The sequence below is a fragment of the Pleurodeles waltl genome, chromosome 1_2 (genome assembly GCF_031143425.1).
Source record: "Pleurodeles waltl isolate 20211129_DDA chromosome 1_2, aPleWal1.hap1.20221129, whole genome shotgun sequence".
In the NCBI taxonomy this organism is placed as follows: Eukaryota; Metazoa; Chordata; class Amphibia; order Caudata; family Salamandridae; genus Pleurodeles; species Pleurodeles waltl.
This window is the reverse complement of record NC_090437.1, coordinates 227,522,103-227,546,066: the sequence shown is the minus strand read 5'-3', so window position 1 is coordinate 227,546,066 and position 23,964 is coordinate 227,522,103. Positions and strand designations below refer to the sequence as shown.

Below are 23,964 nucleotides of genomic sequence, written 5' to 3'. Positions count from 1 at the left end.
CTTCCACCAAGCTCTGCCTTAACTTACCACCAAGGACGTGAACTAGCGACAGTCAAAAATGTTTTGTGATCCTGCATCTGGTCTTTATTCACTGTGGAGAAAATCTCCCAAAACAAGCATAAGTGACAGAAACAAGAGAAGGTGACCATTCTTATTTTGCCTATCTGTCTCTCTGGTTGTTCCAGGAAGCTATGGCCATACCATTCTAGATTCTACTTTTGAGTGTATCCTTCTGTTGATGGTGCAGAGGAATGGGCAGTGTTATTGGTCATACAGATATTGTCCACCCTCCATATAAACAAAAATCACAGGCCTTCTCAAAACTCAGTGGGCTTTGTGACGTTGTTATCTAGAGCCTGTGCACATTCGTATTTATCCTGAGTGACATTGCAGGGTTGACCCCTTCTCCCAACCACAGGTCTTCAACAACCTCCGGTTTTGTTATCACAAGATAGGTGAAAGACAGGCAGTGAGATTTATAGAAAGTAACAAGCACTGGCAAAACTAATAGGTTTAACACTTACTCTTGAGTGCTGATAACAGCAGTAAAAATGCCTGATGAACTACAAAACAATTTATTATATGGATTGTTCTGTGTATGCAGTACGTGGATGAGATAAAGAATTACATGTGTGATGACAGAGTTGACTTTTCAGATGTAAAATAGTCCCTTGTATATTACAACAGAGGCAGTAAATACACTCAAACAACCAATTGAAAGAAGATTAAACTAAAGCACACCTCTGGGCTTATCGAAAACATAATTGTCAAAGTCTCAAGCCAATGGCTGAAGATTTCTGATACTAAGAACTCAATGGCTGTAGGAGGCTGAAAAAACCTTTAGAGTATCAATGTAATACAATATATTTACGATGAGTGGCAGAGGTCCATTACACTTCAAACCTAAAAAGGACTACTACACTTTGCTTATGTTCTGTTGTTTGTTCTGTATCCTCTCACATAACAAACGGCCATAGCGGGCATCAGTCCTTTCCTCAGGAGGCTGGGGGCCAGTTTTGCAGAAGTGGGGGCTGGTTTTGTTACTGGGGGCCGGTTTTGCAGCAATGGTGCAATATCAGCACATTCACAAAGTAACAAAAGCAACAGTGCTTCACACTTGCAGTCCACACTCCCCTGCCCCCCCCGACCTGGGCTGCTTTGGGTTCCCAGTCCAGCCCTGATAGCAGGGCAAGCTAGGGGTAGAACAAGCTACCCAGACTACCTTCATTGACATTCAAGAGAGAAAATGAATATATATTTGCCTGAAATTCACAGTCTCAAGACATTATTGGCCATGGTTTAGGTTTCCTTGTAACAGATTGAGAGCGTAATACCGTTCAATCAATTTAGCATCGTTTCTGGGTGGAAACAGATATTGTTTAACAGTCAATACATTTTCTTTAAAAAAAGGCTTTGAGTAATATGCATCCCATTGATTGATGTAATAGTTCTGCAAGCACCTGAAATCTCAGAGATGTCAGAAATTTAATTTATCACTTAACGGTGCTTAAAATACAATAATCTAATTTGGAAGAAATGGAAAACTCTGAAGAGTCCTCCCTGACTACTGCTCATGCTTTTCTGTCCTTCATGAATGTGTTTTATTCCCCTGACCCCATGGTTTGATTAACATTATATTTGAAACCAAATGTGCCTCCTGCATCTTCCAAAATATATTCCAGTGTTATTTAAAGAACCATACACAGGCTCAGGAAAATGCTATCAAATGCCAGTCAGTTTGTTAAGAGAAAAGAAAAGTAGCCTCAGCCGAATGGTACTCTAAAATCAGAGGTTTTGCTTTGTGATTTATTAAAAAAGTTGTTGGCAGTATGAAGCAATGTCATGCAGAGGATATTAGGACTTTTTCGACTGCAGTTGAGGTAACATTTTGCCACAGCACTACAATGCATAATATCTGTTGCTTTTGGTAATGTGACACCCTCTTTATGTTGCACTCTAGGAGCTGTATTACAGGACTTTGATATATTACAAAAGGGGCCTCCGACACTTGTGTGGCCCCTTGTTTAATACTGATAGGCTGGTGGACATGTATCACCAGCACAATCATAAGATGGCATTCCGACATTTGCATAGGGGCGTCGCCCCATGCAAACAAGGGAATCTCTTTGCGTCTGCGCTTGCGTTGAATTATAGATGTGGGCGCAAAGGCAAAGCAGCTGTCGGGAGGCGCACTGAAAGTGAGCCACAAAAAGGTGGTGCACTGTCATTGTGCCCCCTCATGACAGGCCTCTGGATGGGGAAAAGGAGATCCCATGGACTCCCCTAGACATCCCCTTGCAGGCGCGTGTAATCACCCTGCCACCTGCACTGTGAAATACGGTCGACTTTCAAAGCAACTGCTCTGTGTTTCACATGAATGTGCTGCCCCCAGGGTAGCACAAGTATGTTGGTTGCCCTGTGGGCAGCCCAATATCTGTAATAAGGCACACTTACCCAGTTTGCATGTGGTGCACCCATGACGCAAACAGGAAAAGTGCACCCTATGTATCATAAAGGCCCAGGTGACCACTTCAATTTGTGCTACCCTCTAGACAGCCCTGCAGATGTAAATGTTGCAGGGTAGCACTGCAAGACTTCATCTGAGTCTGCATAAACAACATAGGTAGCAGCATAAGCATGAGAAAACACAAATGCATATAGTCACAAATGTGTTTTATAGTCAAATATGAAAATGGAACCAACATAACTCTTTCTGACTGAATTTGAGCAAATAACTATTTTAGGACGAGATAATGATGAGCAACATGCAAGCATAGAGAGTAGTTCTATGGATTTATTCACGTCTTACATATTTATATGTTCAGCCTTTACATTTTGTATTTGAAGCACGACCAGAACGACTCAGGCTCTTATTCTTCTGTGGTTGTCACAATGCACAGCATTGAACTGAGCAATAATAGCTTTCATTACTTACAGCATTCTAAAGCATCAGCAATGTGGCAGCAGGCGCTGTGAAAAGGTTCTTATCATTAAGGCTCAGAAGTGTTGGAGTTTAACCATCTTTGATACATGTCTGCCTTTTACTAACAAACTATGTGACATATTTATAAGCCACTAGCGCTACCTTGCGCCACAGTAGTGTCATTTTTTTTTTTGATGCTAATTTGGCCCAACAAGGCCAAAATCTTTGCGCCACATTAAAAAGTAGCACAATACATGCATTACACCACTTGGTAACCCTTTGCACTACATTATGCCTGGGCCAGGCATAATGTATGCAAAGGGGTTGTTCCCCCATTGGGGGGGCGAAAAAATGGTGCAAGGAAATCTAACAGATTTCCTTAGGTCATTTTGTACAGCACTTTTAACAGCTGCTCAGAGCATGCGTTAGAAGGGGTCTTCCATTGTTTATAATGAGCCCCTATGTACTCAGCAGGAGTAGCACCATTATTTTGGCACTACTCCTGGAGAGTACATCAATAGTGTCATGAAAAATGACGCTATTGCCCTCTACCCTGCGCCATGGTGTGCTGTATTTTAAATACGGCGCACACATGGTGGCGATGGGTGGGCGGTAAAGGGCACAAGAAAAGTCGCGCTGCACACAGTTACAGCAATAAGTGAATGTTTCCCAGTAAAAACTGATTTACCTACAATGCAATATGTGGTAAAACTCTTGGTAAATGGTTGCATGGTGTTAAAACAGTCACAAGAAATGTATAGTTTCCTCTACATATAGAAATGGGTGGTAGTTTCCTCACTTTGTAGATGTAAAAAAATATCTATTGTTTATGGCAGACCCAGCGAAAGTGAATTATTGTAACCATATTTACAATGTTTTAAGAGCATATTATACCGTATTCAACATTTTTAGCCCAGCGGCAGGACGCCTCCATGTCTTTAAAAACAGTTTTAATTATAAAGCAATTGTGGAATCCAAAAAATGCACTTCCTGGTTGAAAACATAGCCTTGCTTCTACACTCACTTTACTTTTCGTGAAGGTCTGTAAAGGTAACACTTTGCACCGAAGGATGAAAGTGCCTGTGACGTTTACAAAAATATCTTTGTAAAATTAAAATAAACGTTTTTCAAGCATATGCATTTAAAAAGTGCCAAGAAACACATGTGTAGGCTTCAGCCTCTGCAGTAAAGAATCAATACCGTATATTCCCGAAAAGTTCTGCTACCCCAGACATTTTAATGTCTGACTCAATGCCCATGTTTTATGCACAAGCTTGACTTTTCGCTGTCTTTCTTATTGTGAATCTATTGTAAAATTCACACACTTACCTGCTTGAAACATACAGTTAATAATAGGCCTTTACACCTGTTTTAACCATCCATTTAATAGGCCTGAAGTTTGAAAAAGAAGAACTACGATGAGATGTCTAACAACTTTACAAGTTTCCTTATCAGTGGTAACAAACGAAATATGGGAGTACCTTGCGTCTGCTCTAGGGCCTAAGAAAATGGTAGTGCGGACTTTGATCGCAAAACTACGGACATGAAGAAAATTTGTAAGCTCTTGACCATTCTTGTTAAGAACATTAGGGGAATAAACTATATGTGTCATAATTGTTTTGTAAAAGCGAGAACATGTCGCCTGTGGCCAGGTCAGCCTGCTAGAACAGAACTGTTGCCAAGCTTCTAGAATGAGCAGCAAATGACAATATAGTAATTGGTGATAATCTAGGATATCGAGTGACAAGACTAATTAAGGGCCCAAAGATTGAGTGATTTGTAAATAACAAAGGATCATACACAGGAAACGTAATCAAATCAGAGGACAGCTTTTCAAATCCACCAAGTTTGACAGTAGACCCCAAGTTAAAGTTTCTTTGAAGAGTGGGCCAGACTTGCAAAAAGCTCCCTCAGCGCAGCAGGTAAACTTGCTGTCCCGCATGAATGGGAAAGGGCGGAACTGCACCACATCTGCTAGGAAGTGGTGCAGTTCTGCTCTCTCCCTGCGTGGGGCACTTTTGGCTACCATATGCCAATGCAGGCCCCCTTGCACCACAGTGTAAGTGTGTCTGTGTTGTGGTCAGCATAGTTTTTGTGTAAGAAGGGGTCCTTTCTGCACTAGACTATTTTTCTATGTGTGCTGTAGAATGCAATATACATGCAATGAGGAAAAAACAAGTAGAATCAACATGGACACATTGCTCCTTGTCACACCTGCCTCAGGGAGGCACAGTTTTTGGCAGAAATCCATGTTGACAAATCTTTGTAGATAGAGATTTGTGTCATAACCCATGGGTAGGTGCATGGGAACACCCATACACCACCCATAGAATGCCTCACTGACACAAGTAACTTATTATTGGTTACTTACTCCTGACTTGTTGATTTTCTGGAATTTCTTGGGGGTACCATACAATTGATTAAGGGGAAAAAATGTAGGGTGAATCAGGTCTTTTTGACGCACTTGGGCAAATTTAACTATTGTATTTTTCTCTTCAAAAAGTGTTGCACAGAAATAGACATGTCTAAATGCATGGAAGCATAACTGTGCATGATTCACAAATGAACACAATGGTGTAATTTAGATGTTGGATTTAATGTAACCTTGCTAATTAAATTTATTTACATATTCAAGGGATTCATAGGCACACTCTGCATTACAAAAGCCTACCTTTTCCACATGCACATTCACAACTGGAATAAAAAATGGGAACAATTGCAACACTTATCAGAGCACCTACATTATACTTAAATGCACCTGCCAGGAACTGTGTTGAAGAACAATAAACAACTAAGTTTTCATAAAATCTGTGTAGGAAGGCATGCCATATTTGAAATAAAAGTTGTATGTTTGAGAAAATCTTATGATATGTTAGATAATGTCAACATATCAGGAAACCCTGCTTGACATGGGTATTAAATTCATTATTCATAAATTGTGGTATCATTCTACATTAATTATATACTCATATTCGTGTATATTATGTAATATGAACATTGGCAACAGCTGTAGCGAAGGTTCAACTATTTCCAAAAGTGTGTAAGTTATGCACAAATAATATCACAATTTATTCATTTTGTCACAAGCTCAGTTTCCCTAGACCTCTGCCCATATACTTCATCCATGCCTACCTTCTAGTCCTATTTACATATTATCTAATTAAAGTCATCCAGTTTTTGTTTTTTTTTTTACTTCCAGGGTCACATGTTTACAATCAACCAAACTTTGTATTAAACGGTGCATATTATGACGGAACTAAAATCTTGCGCAACTGGTTTTGGAAATGTCCCTGTAAACCCAGAATTTGTGCCTTTACCTCCTGTTTTGTTACTGTATCTTTGTGTTGGCCATAGGACTCTGAGCTCTTTACCACTGCTAACCAGTGCTAAAGTGCACGTGCTTCTCCCGTAAAACATGGTAACATTGGTGTACCCACAATTGGTATATTTAATTGACATGTAAGAACCTTGTGAAGTGGTATATTATATACCCAGGGCCTGTAAAATGAATGCTACTAGTGTGCCTGCAGTACTGATTGTGCAACTCACTTAAGTAGCCCTGTAAACATGCCTCAGACCTGCCACTGCAGAGCCTGAGTGTGCAGTCTCACTGCCACCCCGACTTGACATTTAATACCTCTTGCCAAGTCTTAAGCTCCCCTTTTTTTACATATAGGCCACCCCTAAAGTAGGCCCTAGGTAGCCCATACGGCAGGGTACCATGCAAGTCAAAAGCAGGACATATACTTTTAAGTTTTCATGTCCTGGGAAAGAAATACTCCCAAAGTTGTTTTTTATTACTGTTACGCTCGCCCCTCTCAAAGGCCAGCACTGGGAACTCTTATAATGCTCTTAAGCTGGAATTCATGATATGAGAGGAGTAGCTACATCATGTTAAGTACCATTGGAATGGTAATGATAAATCCTCTTTACAGTGACTATATGACAGCTTCACTTGTGCATTCCCTTCAGACATCCATAACACAGGATACTCAGCTGCATCTGCATTCATCTGCACACTGATGGGTCTTCCTGGGAAGGAGGTTGTGAAGGGATCCCACTTACATCTCAAAGGGTAGTGGCCAGAGCCCTCACAAAGGGACTGATTACCTTCCACTGATAGTATGGAGCTGAGGCTGACCTGAAAGGGGGACCTGTGCACTTCACAAGGATTTTTTGTTGTCATCCCCCACATCAAAGGCACTTTCTTGTGTAAGTACTGGGTCTCTGGCCCATTCAAGACAGTACACCTCTGGATTCAACAAAGCTCTGCTATAGTAAAGACTGCTTTGTGTCAGGATTGCCACTCTGCCAGAACTGACTGTTCTCAGGGACTGTTCCTCTGCCCTGTTGTGCTGCCCTGCTGCCTTCTGATTTCTGCCCTGCACCCAAGGACTATGCATCCCTTCCAGAATGTCTACAAGAGCTTGCCGGCTTGCCACCGGTTCCGCTTAGGGTTTCCAGGACATCAAAGACCCAACGGCTACCTCACGGCAACCGTCGCTGCTGTGCATCAACCTACAGGTTGCCTAATCGCAGCCGTCACCACTGTGCATCAACCTACAAGTGGCCTAATTGTAGCCATTGCTGCTGTGCATCAACCTACAAGCACCCTCATTGCAGCTATCACCGCTGTGTATCAACCTAAAAGTAGCCTCATCTCAGCCATCACTGCTGTGCATCAACTTACAAGTGGCCACATCGCTGCAGTCGCCGCTGAGCAGAAACCTCGGATCGGCTTCTCTTTCTGCTTGCCACCTGCATCTAAACTTCAACGTGGCCCTGCTGGTGTGACCAGCCACCTCATACAGGCTCCTTTGCGGTTCCCCTGCAGACTGCTGCCCACGCTGATGAGTAGCCAAGATACGCTGCACGCGCTTGCCTTTCTCAGCTCTGGCACCTCCCTGCTTTCTGTCACAGATCCGGCCGCCACGATATCGCCTGCTTCCAACCCGGTGGCTTGCCTGATAACTGCAGGCCTGAACGGCCAGAGGACTTCCGCTGCTTTCTCTGCACATTGAGAGACAATCACCATCTTAGCGTCAATCTAATCAACTCAGTCTCAAACAAACCCAACACGTCTTTGCTGCGCTCATCGCAGAGGGTCACACAAACTTCCCTGAACTACCGTAAAGGCTCTAAAACTAGCCCGGCATTAAGTGCGCTGATTTGATTCTCTTTAAAAGTAAATACCTATTTGATGTTGTAAGGTATTGGTCGCGATTCGTTCAGATAAAGAATCTCTATTTTTTATATAAACCTTTGTGGAGTCTTTTTGTGGTTTTGTCACTGTATTTACTTTTGGCGTATTGCACAAGTACTTTACACATTGCTTTCTAAGTTAAACCTCCTTGCTCTGTGCCAAGCTTCCAGAGGGTGAGCATAGGCTAATTGTTGTCACGTAATTGACTTACCCTGACTAGGATTGTGGGCCTTACTTGGACAGGGTGCATACCTCTGCCAACTAGAGACCCACTTTCTAGCAACTGTCCGTTATTAATATTCATAAGTATCTTGTGAAATACAGTGGCCCAGAAAAAGTATTTGACATCCTTGTTTTATAGTTTAGAAAAGTGTATCCATAAAATATTAAAAAAATAAAAAATAGCATTTTTAATCAAATGAATGCCTTAGAAATCTGAGCTGGGTTACATGTATTTTTCTCTTTCTTTTGCAGGTTGGAAGCAGTTGCTCTTTTGCTGTTTGCACATTTCTTTAATTTTATGTCTTGGGATGTAAATACCAGATCTGCTGGGGAGGAGCCCGAAGAATCAAAGGGAACCGCTCTTATTTCATCTTGAAAAGTCCATTTTAGAGGTGCCACCAGGTGTTACTTCACAGCCATGTGGTCATCTCAGCTGCTGTTCTTTATGATGCTCGCCTATCCGATGATACATGGTAAGAGAACAGAAAGCATATTGTGAATTAAAGTAATAAGTAAATATATCTTACAATCTGGTGACATTATAAAGAGGTATAATGTCCAGATTGCCTTACTAAATGTTCTTCACAGGCTCTCAAATATATCAGGCTTCTTCTATAAAGGGAAAAGTTGTTTTTACATCATGCATGATAGCTTTTCTCTGGTACTGTCTTTATGAATCTAACAATTGCTTATGTTTAGTTGCATTTCAAACCCACCCCTCCTCTCGCAAATTAAGCATTCATCAGTGTTACTTTGTATAAATAAATGTGGCTGCAACTTATACTCAAATAAAAACATTAACATTTATTGTATTCACTGAATGCCTTGATCAAAGTCCCATAAAAATACTATACAGTGTCATCAAGCAAGAGCCCAACTTAGCTGAGGGTGGGGTTCCCATGAGTTGGTAAAATATATTTACCTTGTGACTGCAAAATTCAAACAAGCTATGTCAAGGCCAATATGCCTGGTGTAGGCGACCAGCCTTTTGGTTTTGTCAATGTTTGTTTTAATATGGCTTTTGCAAAGCTTTATGGTTGAGGAAGATCCCAGGTTCTCTCTAGTCATAAAAACAGAGCAGTGACTAAAAGCAAAAGTATTTTTGGTCATTAAAATCACACATTGCCTTAGTAGTCCGAGGCACTTAATGGAAGAGAACCTGGGATCTTCCCCGACCATAAAGTTACCATTTGTCTGCCCTTGTGTAAAGAATACACTTTTTGCTTCAAAGGTTCCTCATAAACCTTTATTAGGTTTGTAGCATGTTTAGCCAACCTCCTCAGGCAGCGAACTGATCGTAACTGAACATATTCACATCTCCCCCAGAAGCGTGACACTGCCTGGAATGCGGTGACCTCAAAGTGATTGTCACCACATTCCAGCCAAGTGATCTAGTGCAAACCACAACACCTCTCCCTCCCTTATAATATCATATCAGAATACAACAGTTAAAAATCAATATTAAAATAATAAGCTTCTACGGAAACAAATTGCATCATGTAAATCATATGTGTACAATACATATATATATACATACATTCACTTTATGTATAAAAGTAGAAGGTTCCCTTGTTTAATAAAATTCTTCAATTCATGACTTAATTAAGTCTGTAGTTTGTAACTTTCCCCATTACATAGTCAGTGTCCAAGTAGGTTTATATCTTTCTCTTCTCAACAAAAACTCTTTATCATCATTCAAATCCTCCCCTCCTATGGCTCTCTTTTAACATAGTTCCGAACCAACCTCATTTAGTTTTGTTAATCTAGATATACTCCAGACATTTCCTGAGTCCAATATTATGGCATTCCTTTTAAGAGAAGTTATCACAAAAGTACCCATGAATTTTGAACATCCTTTTCTTATTATAGTAGGACTTTTCACTAAAACTCTGTCACCGACCTGAAACTTTGAATCATGTGCACAATTCTTAGCACCATAGTGAGTTTTATATTTATTTTGATATTCCCTCGTACGCAGAACAAGCTCATCATCCGGAAAGTCCACATTTGTTCCCCACTTATTTTTAGCCACACAGGATTGAGTTTTCAATGTGCTTTCCTGCCTTTAAGTGAAACAAATGGAGATATAGATGTTATACTATTAGGAGTGACACTGTGTGCCCAACAGGTTTCTCTCAACATTTCTTTTAGGGATGTTTTTATTCGGGAGTGCACGCTGTGAACAATTTTTTACTATCTTATTCATACTCTCTGCTAAACCATTGGCTTGAGGTAAATAGAGGGCTGTTTTGAAATGAGTTATTGACAATTCTTTAAGAACATTTTCATTTCCTGGGATACAAACTGTATAACATTATCAGTTATAAGAGGTTTTGGAACACCCTCCCTAGAAATTTCTTTTTTTTAAAATGTGATTACTATTTTAGTGTTTATCGAAGCCACACACTTCGTGACTACCCACTTAGATGCATAGTCTACCAGTAGCATAACATACCGTTCATCATTGGCTAGAAGATCAAATGGCCCTGCTATATCTACACCTAGCTTAGTCTATGGCTCCACTGCAACCTCAATAGGTGACAGAGGAACTGTGAGAGTTTTCTTTGTTTTGTCATTATTTGCATAATGCCAACAATCCTTTACCACCGCTTCAACCTCTTGATTCATTTTTGGCCACCAGTACCAGTCATGCAAATAAGCCTTGGTCAAATTTCTCCCTAAATGTCTTAATGAGCCAATCTAACTAACTTCTGTCTCAAAACATTAGGTGGTACCACACATTCCCCCCTTAATACTTTCCCATCATTGATGCTAAGTTCATCTTTTACACAAAGAAAACCTTCCACATTAGTTGGTATCTATTTCTTGTTTGGCCAACCATTTACAATGAGTTCCTTTAATGTAGATAATTCTAAGTTGTTTGAAATAGTATTATCCCACTCACTTCCCTCCAGTGCTGATTCACATACCCAATCTACAGCTACTTCTTCTCACACATCTACACTCTGGTTGATTGGCAGTCTAGAGAGACAATCTGACATTGCATTCCCTGCTCCAGATATATACTCAACTGTAAAATTATAACTGTTCAATCTATCTGACCACCTCCTGATCCTAGGGGATACATTCTACATCTCCTTACATAAGAACATACGAGTAAGTGGTCGATGATCCGATCTGATCACAAATGGTATTCCCCATGAAAAAAATGTAAAGTGGATAATTGCCCAATATACAGCTAAGGCCTCTCGTTCAATAACTGAATAACTGAAAAACGCTCTTCAGCACCTTTCAGCGAGCGAGAAGCAAAAGCTATCACCTTCATTTCACCATACACCATTTGGGCTAAACTGCACCCAAACCCTTCAGACTGGCATCGGTCACTAAAATTGTTTTCCTGTGAGCATCAAAATGTCACAAGGTTGGTAATTTTCCAAGGCTGCATTTAATACTGTCAAAAGACTGATCACATTCTTCAGTCCATTTGAACTGGGCACCATTCTTTAGCAGCAACCTCAATGGTTGAGAAACACTAGCAACATTTTAGATACATTTTGAACAAAATTCTGTCAAACCAAGAAATGATCGTACTTGGTATTTGTTTTCTTGTTTGGGAGCTTCCACAATACTGCCAAATCAATTTTCGGATTTATACCTTCACCTGAGATAGTGTGCCCCAGAAATGTTACAGTGGATACTCTGAACTTATACTTCTCCTTTTTTATCACCAAGCCTGCATTCTGTAATTGCTCCAACACCTTCCACAATATTTCATCATGTTTACAATGGTTTCATCCATAGACCAAAATATCATCCTGGAAACACAAAACTTTGTCCAACCCTCCTAACACTTTCTTCATGGCCCTCTGAAAGCATGCCTCTGCAGAGCCCTGTCCAAATGGCATCCGGATTAATCAGAATGCTCCCAAAGGGGTTACAAATTATGTTAATGGCCTGGAATCAGGATGGAGCATAACCTGGTGGTAAGCAGAGGACAAATCCATCACATTGAATAACTTAGCATCTTTGAATAAAGCCAGAGTTTCAGAAATATTTGGTAATGGTTGACAATGAACACAGATGTGTGTATTTAATCCTCTCAAGTCAACACACATACAACTCTCTTTATCCCCATCCTTTGGTGCTAGAACTATGGGGACCAACCACTCTGAGCACTCGGTTTCTTCAATTACTCCTCTTTCTTTTAATTTTTTTAAAAATCTTGTTTGAGGGGTGCTAACATCATATGACAAACTTTCCTTACTTTAGACACACATCGTATTGCACCATTTTTTAGAACAATTCTATGTTCAAAATTCCTAACTCTAAATTATCTCCAAATACTTTAGGAAATCTAGAAACTATCTCATCTGAGAATCCGTCATTCGCCATTATTAACACCTTCTGTTTGGAATTTGGATTTAATATTATTCCCCATGTCCCTTTGATGTCTCCAACCTAAAAGGTTATCACCCCTTTTCTCTGCATACACTTTTCCAGTTGTTTCACACTCATCAACTTGAATTCTCATCACCGAATACCCCAAAACATCTATTTTCTTGCTTCCGTACCCAACAGGATTTTTTATTTGGTGGTAGTAATTCAATTTCTCTATTCCCAAATATTGAGTTCCAGTTCTTGTCACCAATCATCGTGAATGGTGATCCCGAATTAGCAAGTACAACAACTTTTTTTCCTCCCACCACAATTTCAAATTCCAGCATTTCTAGTGGAGCTGCGTCCACACATCCATCATCCTTTATACTGAAAATAATATATTCTTAAAGTTTCTCTTCTCCTGCAATATAACTCACCGCCTGTGGTTTATTCCATCTACACACCCAGGCACATTGCCCTTTCTCACCACACCTCTTGCATACTGCTAACCTTGCAAAACATCCAGGACTATTGGAAAGATGTCCTTCGCTCCCACATCTAAAACATCTCACACCTCCACTTTTTGTTGATATTATATCATTTTGAGAACATTTCTTCTCAAACTTTTAATGTCCCTCCTTTCTCTTCTTTCTCTCATGTTTGTCTACTTCCTTCTCTGCATTTCTACCAACACCGCTTACTTTATACATGGACTCATCCACAAGCATGTCGCCTTTTTCTTTTTCATCACGCGTTTTATGCACCCACATACTATTATTCTCCATATCTTCAAATATAGCTATCCTCTCTTTCAAAGTTTGATATTTTGCTAATAATGTTTCTTGTACCTTTACATTGTTCGTGCACCTGTCAATCTGGTCTCTGACAAGAGAATCAGTCAGTTGTTCAAATTCGCATGTACGAGCTAACATTTTCAAGGCTGCAAAACAGGCGCCACTTTTTTCCTGTTTCCCCTGCACTCTCGTGAAAAGTTTGTGCCTTTCCAGTACCTCAAAAAAGGTTCTCCAACATCATTACAGACTTGTCAAAAACAATATCTGTTTCACCCTCCCTCCCCATGACCAATGATGATCTCTTCCAAACGCTCATACACATTTCTCCCTTTTGTTCCTAAATTATGTAATAATACAGCTTATTTGCAAACTTCCAAAAGTTTTTCTCCCCCAATCACAAGTAAGTATGAATCAAATATCTGCTTCCATCTTTTCTATGACAAAATAGGATCACCCTTATCTGAAAGGAAATGAGGAGGTTCAGACAAATTAGCGCCTGCCATAATGTCTCAATATTTGAATTGTTAATAACGCTAGAACTACTTTGGACTAACAACCTACTTCTCAGTTGTTTAAAAGGACTAAAGTGTGGTGATCACTGAAACGAGACCAGCAAATAATTTGTATAAATATATATAGAAAGAAAAAATGAAATTCTGCCTCATTTATTGTCAGCAAAAAATTCATATCAATGGTGTGCGGATCACCGATTAATCTCAAAGGTGTGCAGATCACTGCTTGTTATAGAGTGATCCGTGTGTCAATAAATAATTAAATATTAATGGTTGCGGATCACCACTTGTTGCCGAGTGACCCGCATGAAAAGGATTCATCAAAGATGGGCATAGGCAGTTACAATCAAGTTTTCTCTTGTATGTAAGAAGAAACATCATTGCAACAAAACTGCTTGCTCTCCAGTATTCACGTTCCCCAGCTTTACCCAATCACGCTGGACGGAACGTCATGTGCTCACGACATTTATCACACTGGATGGAATGTCATGTGCTCACGACTTCATCATTTTGCTCGCAGACAGCAATGAGAGCACACCTCTCTTGCCTTCAACCAGTCACACACGTGCCAAGGTTCCACTCACACCTTGACGCAGTTCACTCCCTTCCACCAGTCGCAAAACATGCCAAAGTTCTGCCCACGCCTTGGGTCAGCAAAAACATACACAGGGGTTCCACTTTCTCTTGGCGGCTTACCTCGGTGTCCACAATATCACTTCAAAAGACGCTAAATATGGGTCGCGTGGGTTCTGATTCATCTAGGAGGTTGGCGACAATCCCACCCTAATCGGCAGAATACGATTTTCGCTTCAAAGGTTCTTCATAACCCTTTATTAGGGTCGTAGCAAGTTTTTCCAACCTCCTCAGGCAGCAAACCAATCATAACTGACCACATTCAAATCTCCCCATGAGGCTTGACACTGCCTGGAATGCTGTGACCTCAAAGTGATTGTCACTGCATTCCAGCCAAGTGATCTAGTGCAAACCACAAAACCTTGTTGCCCTTCTACCCCCTCAGCATGTTGAATTTGTACACTCAGCCAAACGTTGAACATAGACAATGGGCCTGAGTGTTGCTGACTCCCAAACAGACAAAAACATGAAAGAGAGACTTCCTTCCAAGTATTACCCCACTCTCTCTAGAATCCAACTGGTTTTGTTAAGGAGGCAGCTGCTGATAGTTATTAGGACCACAGTCCTCCAAAGAGGTACACATTCCCATCCCAGCTCAACCAGATACGCACAGCAAGCCATTCAAGAGAGCTGTAGTTGAGAAATAAAATAAATCCCTGACACAGAACAGATGGAGCTTTTGGTCCCCTGGGCCCACTGGTACCCCCTTGTTCAAGGTAAATCTTTGGGATGCAGAGGAAAAAACTTTTCAGGGCCAAATTCGGTCCATTCAAAATGAGGGCTTTTGATGTCACAGAAAGACAACACTCAGCCGCCTGCTAAACCACGAAATAAATCACCAATAAAGGTCACTAAAACCCATACAGAGGAACAGAAAAACATAGCTGTCTTCCAGCTACCAAACCATGTTAAAGCAAGTTACAGTCAGAACACAGGTGGCACGCAGTGCGAGTGTGCTGCTGAGTGGGTTACACAGTAAGGTAGGGTGGAGAGAAGATGCCATTAGTGTGGATGTCTGGAGATAATCCTAATTGTTTTAACCCTTGCCATCTTCGAAACCAGATTGTCCTCCTCCGTATATTATCAGCAAATGTGTTCTACTGCTTCCATCTGCAAATCGTAAGGACTGTCAATAAGGCCTATCACACATGTCTGTGCGCCCCTGTACCTTGCCATTGGCACTTTAACCCATGTGTCAGAGGAAACGTGCCATTAACGACAGCTCACTAATACTAAGGGTGGAAAACAAGTTTAAAAAACACAGACATCTCAGTATGTCTTTGCAAATTATTACAAGGCGATAATGACACGTCGTATTGGCAGCGCAACGTTGTAATTGCTAGTCATTAACGTGTATATTAATATCACTGATAAAAGGAAAGTGTAAGCCGGAAACGGCGAATGAAAAAAAAAAATATTGTAACATAAAAAAGTAGACACATTGGTTCTCGTATGAGAGCAGAGATTCGATGCAATCGCCTCGTCTCTTTTGCTTACAGTTTAGTGTTCTACAACATTTTATGATGACCTGTTGTGGGAAATCTGCTGAAACTCCCCGATATGCTGTAACATATGTGACTACTTCTAATTTTATTGAGGGCCTTTCCCATTCGTGCTACAACATATTTTAATAAGAAAAAAAACACTAAACTGTGAGTGTTTTATCAAGTTATATACATCCCTGAATTGGTGTCTTGAATGTGGCTTGGGGAGAGGTTGATAACGCAATTTTTTCAATAAATTGCAAATGTCTAAGCCATATATTTAGAGCAAATTCAACCATTCATACTTCTGAAACCTTTCCAATTGCTTCTATTAGTTGAGTATTTATAACATCTGTTATAGTCATGCTTGAATAATCCATTCGCATTTAAGTGGCATCTGAAAATAAATCACTATTGAACATTAACCTTTAGACCAGAGGCAGATCACCAACACACACAGTGCCACCGTGTGTCTCACGATTTCGACTCCCTCCACAGGGTCACCCGGTGAGGAGCTGAATCATAGGCGGCAGAGAAAACGAGCTGGGAACCACTATACAAAGTGGATTTCCAACTCGTTTTTTGTTGTTGCTCTGAGCAGTCGCTGTCAATTAACAGGTGTGAAAAAAAACAGGATATTGGCAAAATCATCAGCAACCATTTGTGTTTTTTTTTTTTTTGGGGGATGGGGGTCTGGTGTGGGGTGGGTTGGTGAGGGGCAGAATACCTCTTAGCTGGCTCTCTGAACGAGGGCCCACCGTTAACACATGGTGAAAAAATGTATGTTTAGGTCTGCAGAGGCCTTCAGACTGTGGAACGCGCCCCCTGCGGGCTGGGGATGGGCTCCCAGGGGGGCGCAAATGCCTCTGCAAGTACATATAAATGAAGATGGTCTGGAAGTGCGGCCTTATTTGCTGCATTTTGCACGGACCTCGTGAACAGGATTACAGACAGTGAGAACTGTGATCAGACTGCTGTGGGGGCAGGGGAAGTGACTGCAGGGCCAAAGAGATGACTAAAAGATCAAAATAGTCTAAGTGTTTTGTCTTTTCACTGTCAGTTAACTGCTTATAAAATAATGCATTCAAAGCAAAATTGAAGGATAAATGCTGACCAAACTAACAGGTGATAAATATACTCTTTTAGGTTAGGAAACCTTAGTTAGCCACTGCCATCACTGCAGATGTCTATGTGTGTTAAAGCTGAGTGACAAGAAATTGAACCTAGTTGGTGCATTGAGGAAGTGTGACCTTTGTAGCTATAGTCGGGGTCACTGGATTTACGTGATTGTCAGCCAGTGGCATTTTTGCATAACCTTGGATTTGCCACATCTGGCACATAACTCATCATCTGCTGCACAATTTGCATGATTCTAGCAAAATCATTGTTTCCAGCTCAAATGGTTCAAAAGTTATCAGAAAATGCAGCAACATGTGTTTCTGTGAAGTGAAAGGCCCTTTGCAAAGCATGACTGGTCACCTTTTAGTTTCTTATTGCTATATGTGGGTAATAAACTGTTAGTTATGAGGGGCAGTATACGCCAGGACAGTGTTAGCAAGTGTGAAAAAGAAAATAATGCAGTAAAACTACCACAAAATGTGCCTCATTATGCCATATAATTAGCTTTTTTCTTGCTGCATAATGTAGTCAACGCTGCTGCATAATTTGACCTTCTATCGTCTAATTTCAGTGGCCCTGTTTATAGTGCTATGAGGTCCAAGCCTGTTGCAGAAAGCACTGTAAATATGTAAGGCATTATTTTAAAATAGTTTTTCACAGTCTAAGCTAGGCTGCTGCAAAATGTTGCAGTATTTGCGATAAAAGATGTTCTTACATAATATAGTTTTTAGCAATAAGTAATTAGACTCTATCTAATGCAAACATTTTATAAGTGTCTCCGTTATTCCAGAAGTCAGCTGATTTCCCTACAATATATCTTTGCCACCATAAAGCCTTAAGCAAAGCCACTGGAAAAATGTGGTAGGAGAGGACCAAATTATGTGGCAGGGTTGACTAGATTATGCAGCAAGCAAAGGTAAATTATGCAGCTTAATGCTGTACATTTTGTGGTTAGTATTACGTCTATATTTTGTCATTTTACCTCCTGGTAACAGTGTCAGGGGAAATATTTCACATGATAAGTACCATCTTAACACCCACATACAGCAATAAGCAACTACAAGATTACCAGTCAATCTCTGCAAAGGGATTTCCAGTGATCCGGAACACTTTGCCACTATTTACATAACTTTTGTTCCGTTTGAGCTAGAATTAAACCTTTTTGTTAAAACCTGCAGATTATGCAGCAAATGGTGGCTTATGGAGCAAATGCGATAAACCCATGCGGTAAACGCTGCTGCTGCAGAAACACGTAATTCCAGTGGCCCTGGCTTTTAGTGACTCAGTCAATTAACGACTGAGAAGAAGGCTTGTTTCTTCTTTAACTCTGCACTGTCACCACACCCTTCCCTTTCAGGCAGAGGTATCTCAAAGTCAGCACTAACCATTGAGGGGCAGTTTTTTGTGAAAGATGAGTCCATGGGGTGACAGGGAGAAGGCCAGCAGGGTTGCATTCAGATGCAGAGTTATGATCCTCTCAACCTTTGGGGCCTCACAGTAATGATCCAGGAGAAAGAGCAAAGGAGCGAGATTCATGGATATTGTCAAACAGATGCCCCAAAATAGGAAGCACTGTGTGGGGACTCATGTTTATGTTTAGAAATGGCCAGATAGAGCCTCCTCAGAGAATTACTCCAAGTAAGGGGAAGATGTAAGTGGCCTTTTTTTTTAAAGGGACATTCATTAGTGCAGCAAATACTGTTATCAGGTGTATAAGTGGCCACTGCTGCTCAATTATGACTGTCTTACCATAAAAAATGAGAGTGGGGGCCCATTTTTCCTGCTAGCATTAGAGCCTAGGTCACACTCTGTGCTTTTTAACACAAAGGGGCATAAATTGTTATTGGTGCTGCAGGCACAGTGGCCCAGTATTACGAGGAGGCAACTAAACCCTAGTTATGCTTGTTTTTCTGTCTTTCCTTGCTTGCTTATGGCCCACTGCACACTTGCCACTGTTGATTTGGACCTCTGAGCAATGGTCCATCGAAGAGGAAATTTACAGCAGAGGAGACATCTTTGTTTGGCCTCAGAGAGATGGCAGAGGGAGGCAGGTTGTGGCAAGATGTGGGTCCATTTTTTAACAAAGGGTAGAGGAGACTGCCTTCTGTGCGAAACAGAAGTAATCATTAATGAAGCAGATGCAGCAGCACTGGGGACCTGGGGTCTCAGGGGCCCGCTGCGTCACAATTATGACTGTCACACTTCAAAAAAGGGGCAAGGGAGCTAGAGTTCCTCTCTAGCATTAGGACTGAGGGCACCCTTGCAGAAAAAAAGGGAGACACCATGTGGGAGCTCTTTTTTTCTGAAAGGGACCCAGGGCCTGTTTCAAGATTGGAGTGACGGTCAGGCATGGTGGGGAAAGAGTGAAAAAGTAGAGGAGGATACTCAGGATGGCAGTTAGCAATAGTGTAGCAGGTGTAGTTGAATTGGGGTCCAGGACTGTGATGGGCTCACAGCACCCCAGTTATGGGAAGCAGTATTTTTGGGTCAATACTTGTTTTTGTTTAATGCATTTGCTGTCTTATAAGCCTCATGTTTAGTGTGGTGTAGGAACTATAGAAATAGTACTCCTGAAATGATGTCAAGCCCTGTCCACTGCAGTCAGCCATGTTTCTCCCACTACCCAATCCTTGCCATAAAGTTTTTTTGTTTTTTTTTGGGGGGGGGTGGGAGCGACTTCAAAACATTTTGCTTAGGGGGCTTGGAGGAAAAACGTTTGAAGACCTCTGTCTTTGACAATAAACTTAAAAATTGAAAAACTAGAAAAACGTCAACCATATATGACCCAGCAGTAACATATAACTTCCCCACCACAAACACAATGAAGCCCTACATTCAGAAACCATACAACCTGCAGCACATACACCCATACCACAGAATATGTTTCACAGATGCACACACTAAGTTGTTACAGCACATTATATTAATGACTCTCCTCATACAAGAAATATGTTGTCTCTAATGTGCTGCTTCTTGAAACTTCACAAAAGGGTGGGGAACCGTAGAGAAAGAAAGGTAAACAGATGCATCCGAAATGTCTGTACTCTTTGTAGATCCACACAACCTACCACAGTCATAATTGGCCTTAAACAGGAACGAACCATGACCTTATGAATGGAAGTTTCTGAAGTTGTAGTTTGTCAACACTGGGGCATGGGCTAGTGCTCAGAACAGTGTAGACATGTGAGTTCCGCCTCTTTGTTCTGTAGTTAAGCAAGTGTTCAGGATTTCTTGCTCTGGAGAGGAGAAGCCTTAAGAGTGCAAAGTCATTGTAAAAAACATCATTATTGAATATATACTCACCACTTTGGCAAAAAGTGGCATTTTGTTCTGGAGTGTACCTGCCCGTAGCTCTCACAGACCGCAAGGCTTTTCACCACCCCTAGCTAGGGAGATAATCTTTTGAATGATACTCACTAAAATTCAATTTAAAATATCTTCCCAAACTGTAGATGAAAGTAGAGTTTAATTAGAAATCAATAACATTATAAGCCATTGATGTTATTAACAATGGGTTGATTTTTTTGTCGTTGTTAACATCACTGTGCATTTTCGTGATAATCACGGAATGTCTGCATTTTTTATTGTCATAATAGTGACCCCATCTTGTTATTAATCTTTCTTTTTATAAGGCTCTGCATAAATGTAAAGGAAAGGAAAAGGGACATCACTAAAATTTTATTTAGTTTTATTAACAATATGCAGAAAATTCTTCCCGAAGCATATCATTGTTTTAATGAAACTATGTTACTGGTTTCATTAAGGAAAAACGCATTTGCTGGTAGGTGTGTTGAGTGTAATAGAGTTTGAACTATCTATGGAATGCAATTTGTTTAACTTATAATAACAGTATTATTCTGCAATACGTCGCAGCCAAAGGTATGCATAAGGCAACCACTGCGGTTCGTAGGTACCACAGGTGCAGCCGGTGCAATTCACCGGGGCCAGAAGTGGGAAAGGACCCGTCTGCCCTGCATCAGCGGATGTTATTTCATTGGCTGCCTCTTCTGATTTTCTGTTTAGACTCTGTGCATGCCAGGGGCTGGCCTGTGTTTATATTTTGGTGTGTGGAGGGGGAGAAGGGTACAGAGGAAGGCAGAGGGTAAGGGAACCATGATACAAGGGAGAGGAATGGGATGAAAGAAAAGGAGAAGGTGAAAAAACGGGGAGGAGGGCAAGAAAAGGTGAGCGATTGGGAGAAGAAATTGGAGGTTTAGCGAGAAGGAGGAAGGAGATAATGATAATCCAAAAGGGGGAAAGGCAAAAGGAAAAGAAAGAAACTAGAAATACGGAGAGAAGTGAGGAAGGAGATGAGGGTGCGTGAGAGATACAAGAAGAGGGAGCAGAGAGATGGAGAAAGGCATAGAGAGACACTGCAGTTAGAGTTGCATAAGCAGTGTGTCCAGCAACCGAGGGAATGCTACTTTAGGGGAGGTGAATAAGGCACTAGTTAGGCAACTCTATGCCGCTACATGTTATTGATTGCAATTAATATTTTCTCTCTACAGATAAAAACAACTACAAAATAAAACCACAGCCTGCCACAGTTAACAGACCAAAGCACTAAGCTGCTAGGCGTAAAAGAAACCGCTTAGCTCTGGCTGAGACAGCAGGTTAGAAGCAAGTCCCTTTTCACACTGATGTTAGCAGCCGTCCTGCCTTGCCCATGTCCACATCCCAATAGCGCACTTACATTGTATAAACACCACTAATGTAGTATAACATAATTTTAAAACAATTAAAGACATAAAATAACAACTTTTTTTAAAAAAAACATTAATTCAATAGCGTCAGCTCCTGGTGTGGAGAGTACTGCATATTCTTAAAGCTGAAGGCTCCAAGCTGTCGGGGAGAGGGCCTCCTGAGGAAGGGTTCCCCTTAAGTTGAAACGGATGAAAAGCCCTGATGCCGTCCCTGCACTCCGGCTGTATCATGTTATCTAAATTTGTTTTCTTGCCTTTAGTACTAGCACAGGGTTCTGCAAAGCCGGCCCTGGAGAGCCAGGTCCATGCCAGATTTTTAGTATCCACATTTAGAAAAATGTAGATTTCTGAAACATCTTGTTTCTAAATGTGGATATGCTAAAAATCTGGCATGGACCCGGCTCTCTATGAACGACTTTGCAGAACCCTGTACTAGCATCACTCGTATGTATTTTCATTTTGACTTCCTCTCACATTCTGAAGTTTACACTACATTGTACAAGGAGCAAGTACCACCCAAAGCTTCCCTCCCCGTCTCTCCCCGCTCCTATGTAGCTCCTGCGAGCCTACCACACTTCCTTGTTTTCTTCCTAACCGCTTAGAATCGAGCTTGCTTAGGCACACGTTGCTCCTTCCCCTTCTTACGTCACACAGTCTGCTTTGGAGATTGGAGCTGACCACTTTTTATTAGGTCTCAGTTGCCAACACAGTGTCTGCAAGACCTGCTGTAAGTAGTTCTCTAAAGCATGTACATACAGCGGGCTTTTGCTCTGCCCAGAGGAGTATTTCTCTTTCACCCTATGCGTTTGACTTTTTGTTGTGTCATTTTGCGATCTGTAAAGTGCCAACTTTGGATTGAATGAGGGACTATTTTACATCCGAAAAGTACACTCAATCACAGCAATATTTGTGACATGCAATACTTTATATTCTGTATCCATTCTACACAGTACGCATTCCTTTTTTACTGCCTTTTAACTCAGCACTGCGCAAGCCAATATGTATAACTATTATGTGCTAAGCCACATTTGCGCCCACACCTGCTAATATGTGTTTGCACATTAAAACTTGCCCTAGCCAATGTTTTTTTTTTAATTATAAATTGCTATTATTCTTCCCCAGGGACATAATTTCCACTCGAAGCACTTCACCTTGTAGTTGAACAATACATTCTTTATGGTTTCATAATAGTAATGACTATTTAAATAGGGAAAAACTGATTTGATTGTTGGTGCTTAAATAGGTGTTATTAACCTGCTCAGTGGTAATCAACTAATCAGCCTCTGAAGGATGGCAGATTGAGCATTCCTTGCTGGGATTCAAACCTCTGATTGGTATTTCTCTGGGCAGCCTTTTGCCCGCAGAGCAACTTACTGTCTCTGCTTGAAATGTGTTATATTATCGAGAAACACTTTTTGGCCTTTCACTGCTAACATTCTGGATTGAGCCCAAGCACCTTGGGTGTTTTGTTTCTCTTGGAATATTCTATTTGCAGGGTTTTTGTCCAAGCGAGATTTGCATGCTTGCATTTTCTCAAGTTCACATTCCTTTTCAGTGATCTCAGATAAAATATCATTGAGCCAACGCCAATCTGGTTGCACACATCCTTTGCCAAGGGCACGTGTAGAACGAAGGCTGTCAGGGACAGAGCAAAGAATATTCAAATCAGTGTGTCAGGTGTCACTGACGTGGGAAAGGCAGTAATGACATGTCACCTAAAACATGTATTACTTCTAATTTAATCCTGCTCGCATCTACATAGAATGTCATAGTTCTACTGGACAAATATAGAATTCTTCAAAATAATGTGACATGGTGCAATAGCACAGAAAATATTTATTAGGGGAGCGGCAAATATACATTCTGGGAAAAGATGGTCTAATGAACACACGAACGAGCAAGTAGCAATATCCAAATAGTAACTGTTCACTATAAAAATATATTTCAAATAAAAAGACGAAAGATAGACTGCAGTAGCTTATAAAAATAGGTAGACAGATGTATTTTGCTTTATACTGCACTGTTCATTGCAG

General features: G+C 40.9%; 1 protein-coding gene across 10 annotated transcripts in view; it reads left to right on the top strand.

The window, feature by feature from the left end:
• The window catches only part of ADGRL3 (adhesion G protein-coupled receptor L3), a 1,158,007-nt gene that overhangs the window by 394,093 nt on the left and 739,950 nt on the right, over window positions 1–23,964 (top strand). For all 10 annotated transcript variants that reach the window (XM_069237928.1, XM_069237906.1, XM_069237923.1 and 7 more), the window contains one exon: window positions 8,601–8,821. In XM_069237928.1, the coding sequence (XP_069094029.1) occupies window positions 8,767–8,821 (55 nt within the window). In that variant the 5' untranslated portion in view covers window positions 8,601–8,766. The remainder of the gene's footprint in view (window positions 1–8,600; window positions 8,822–23,964) is intronic.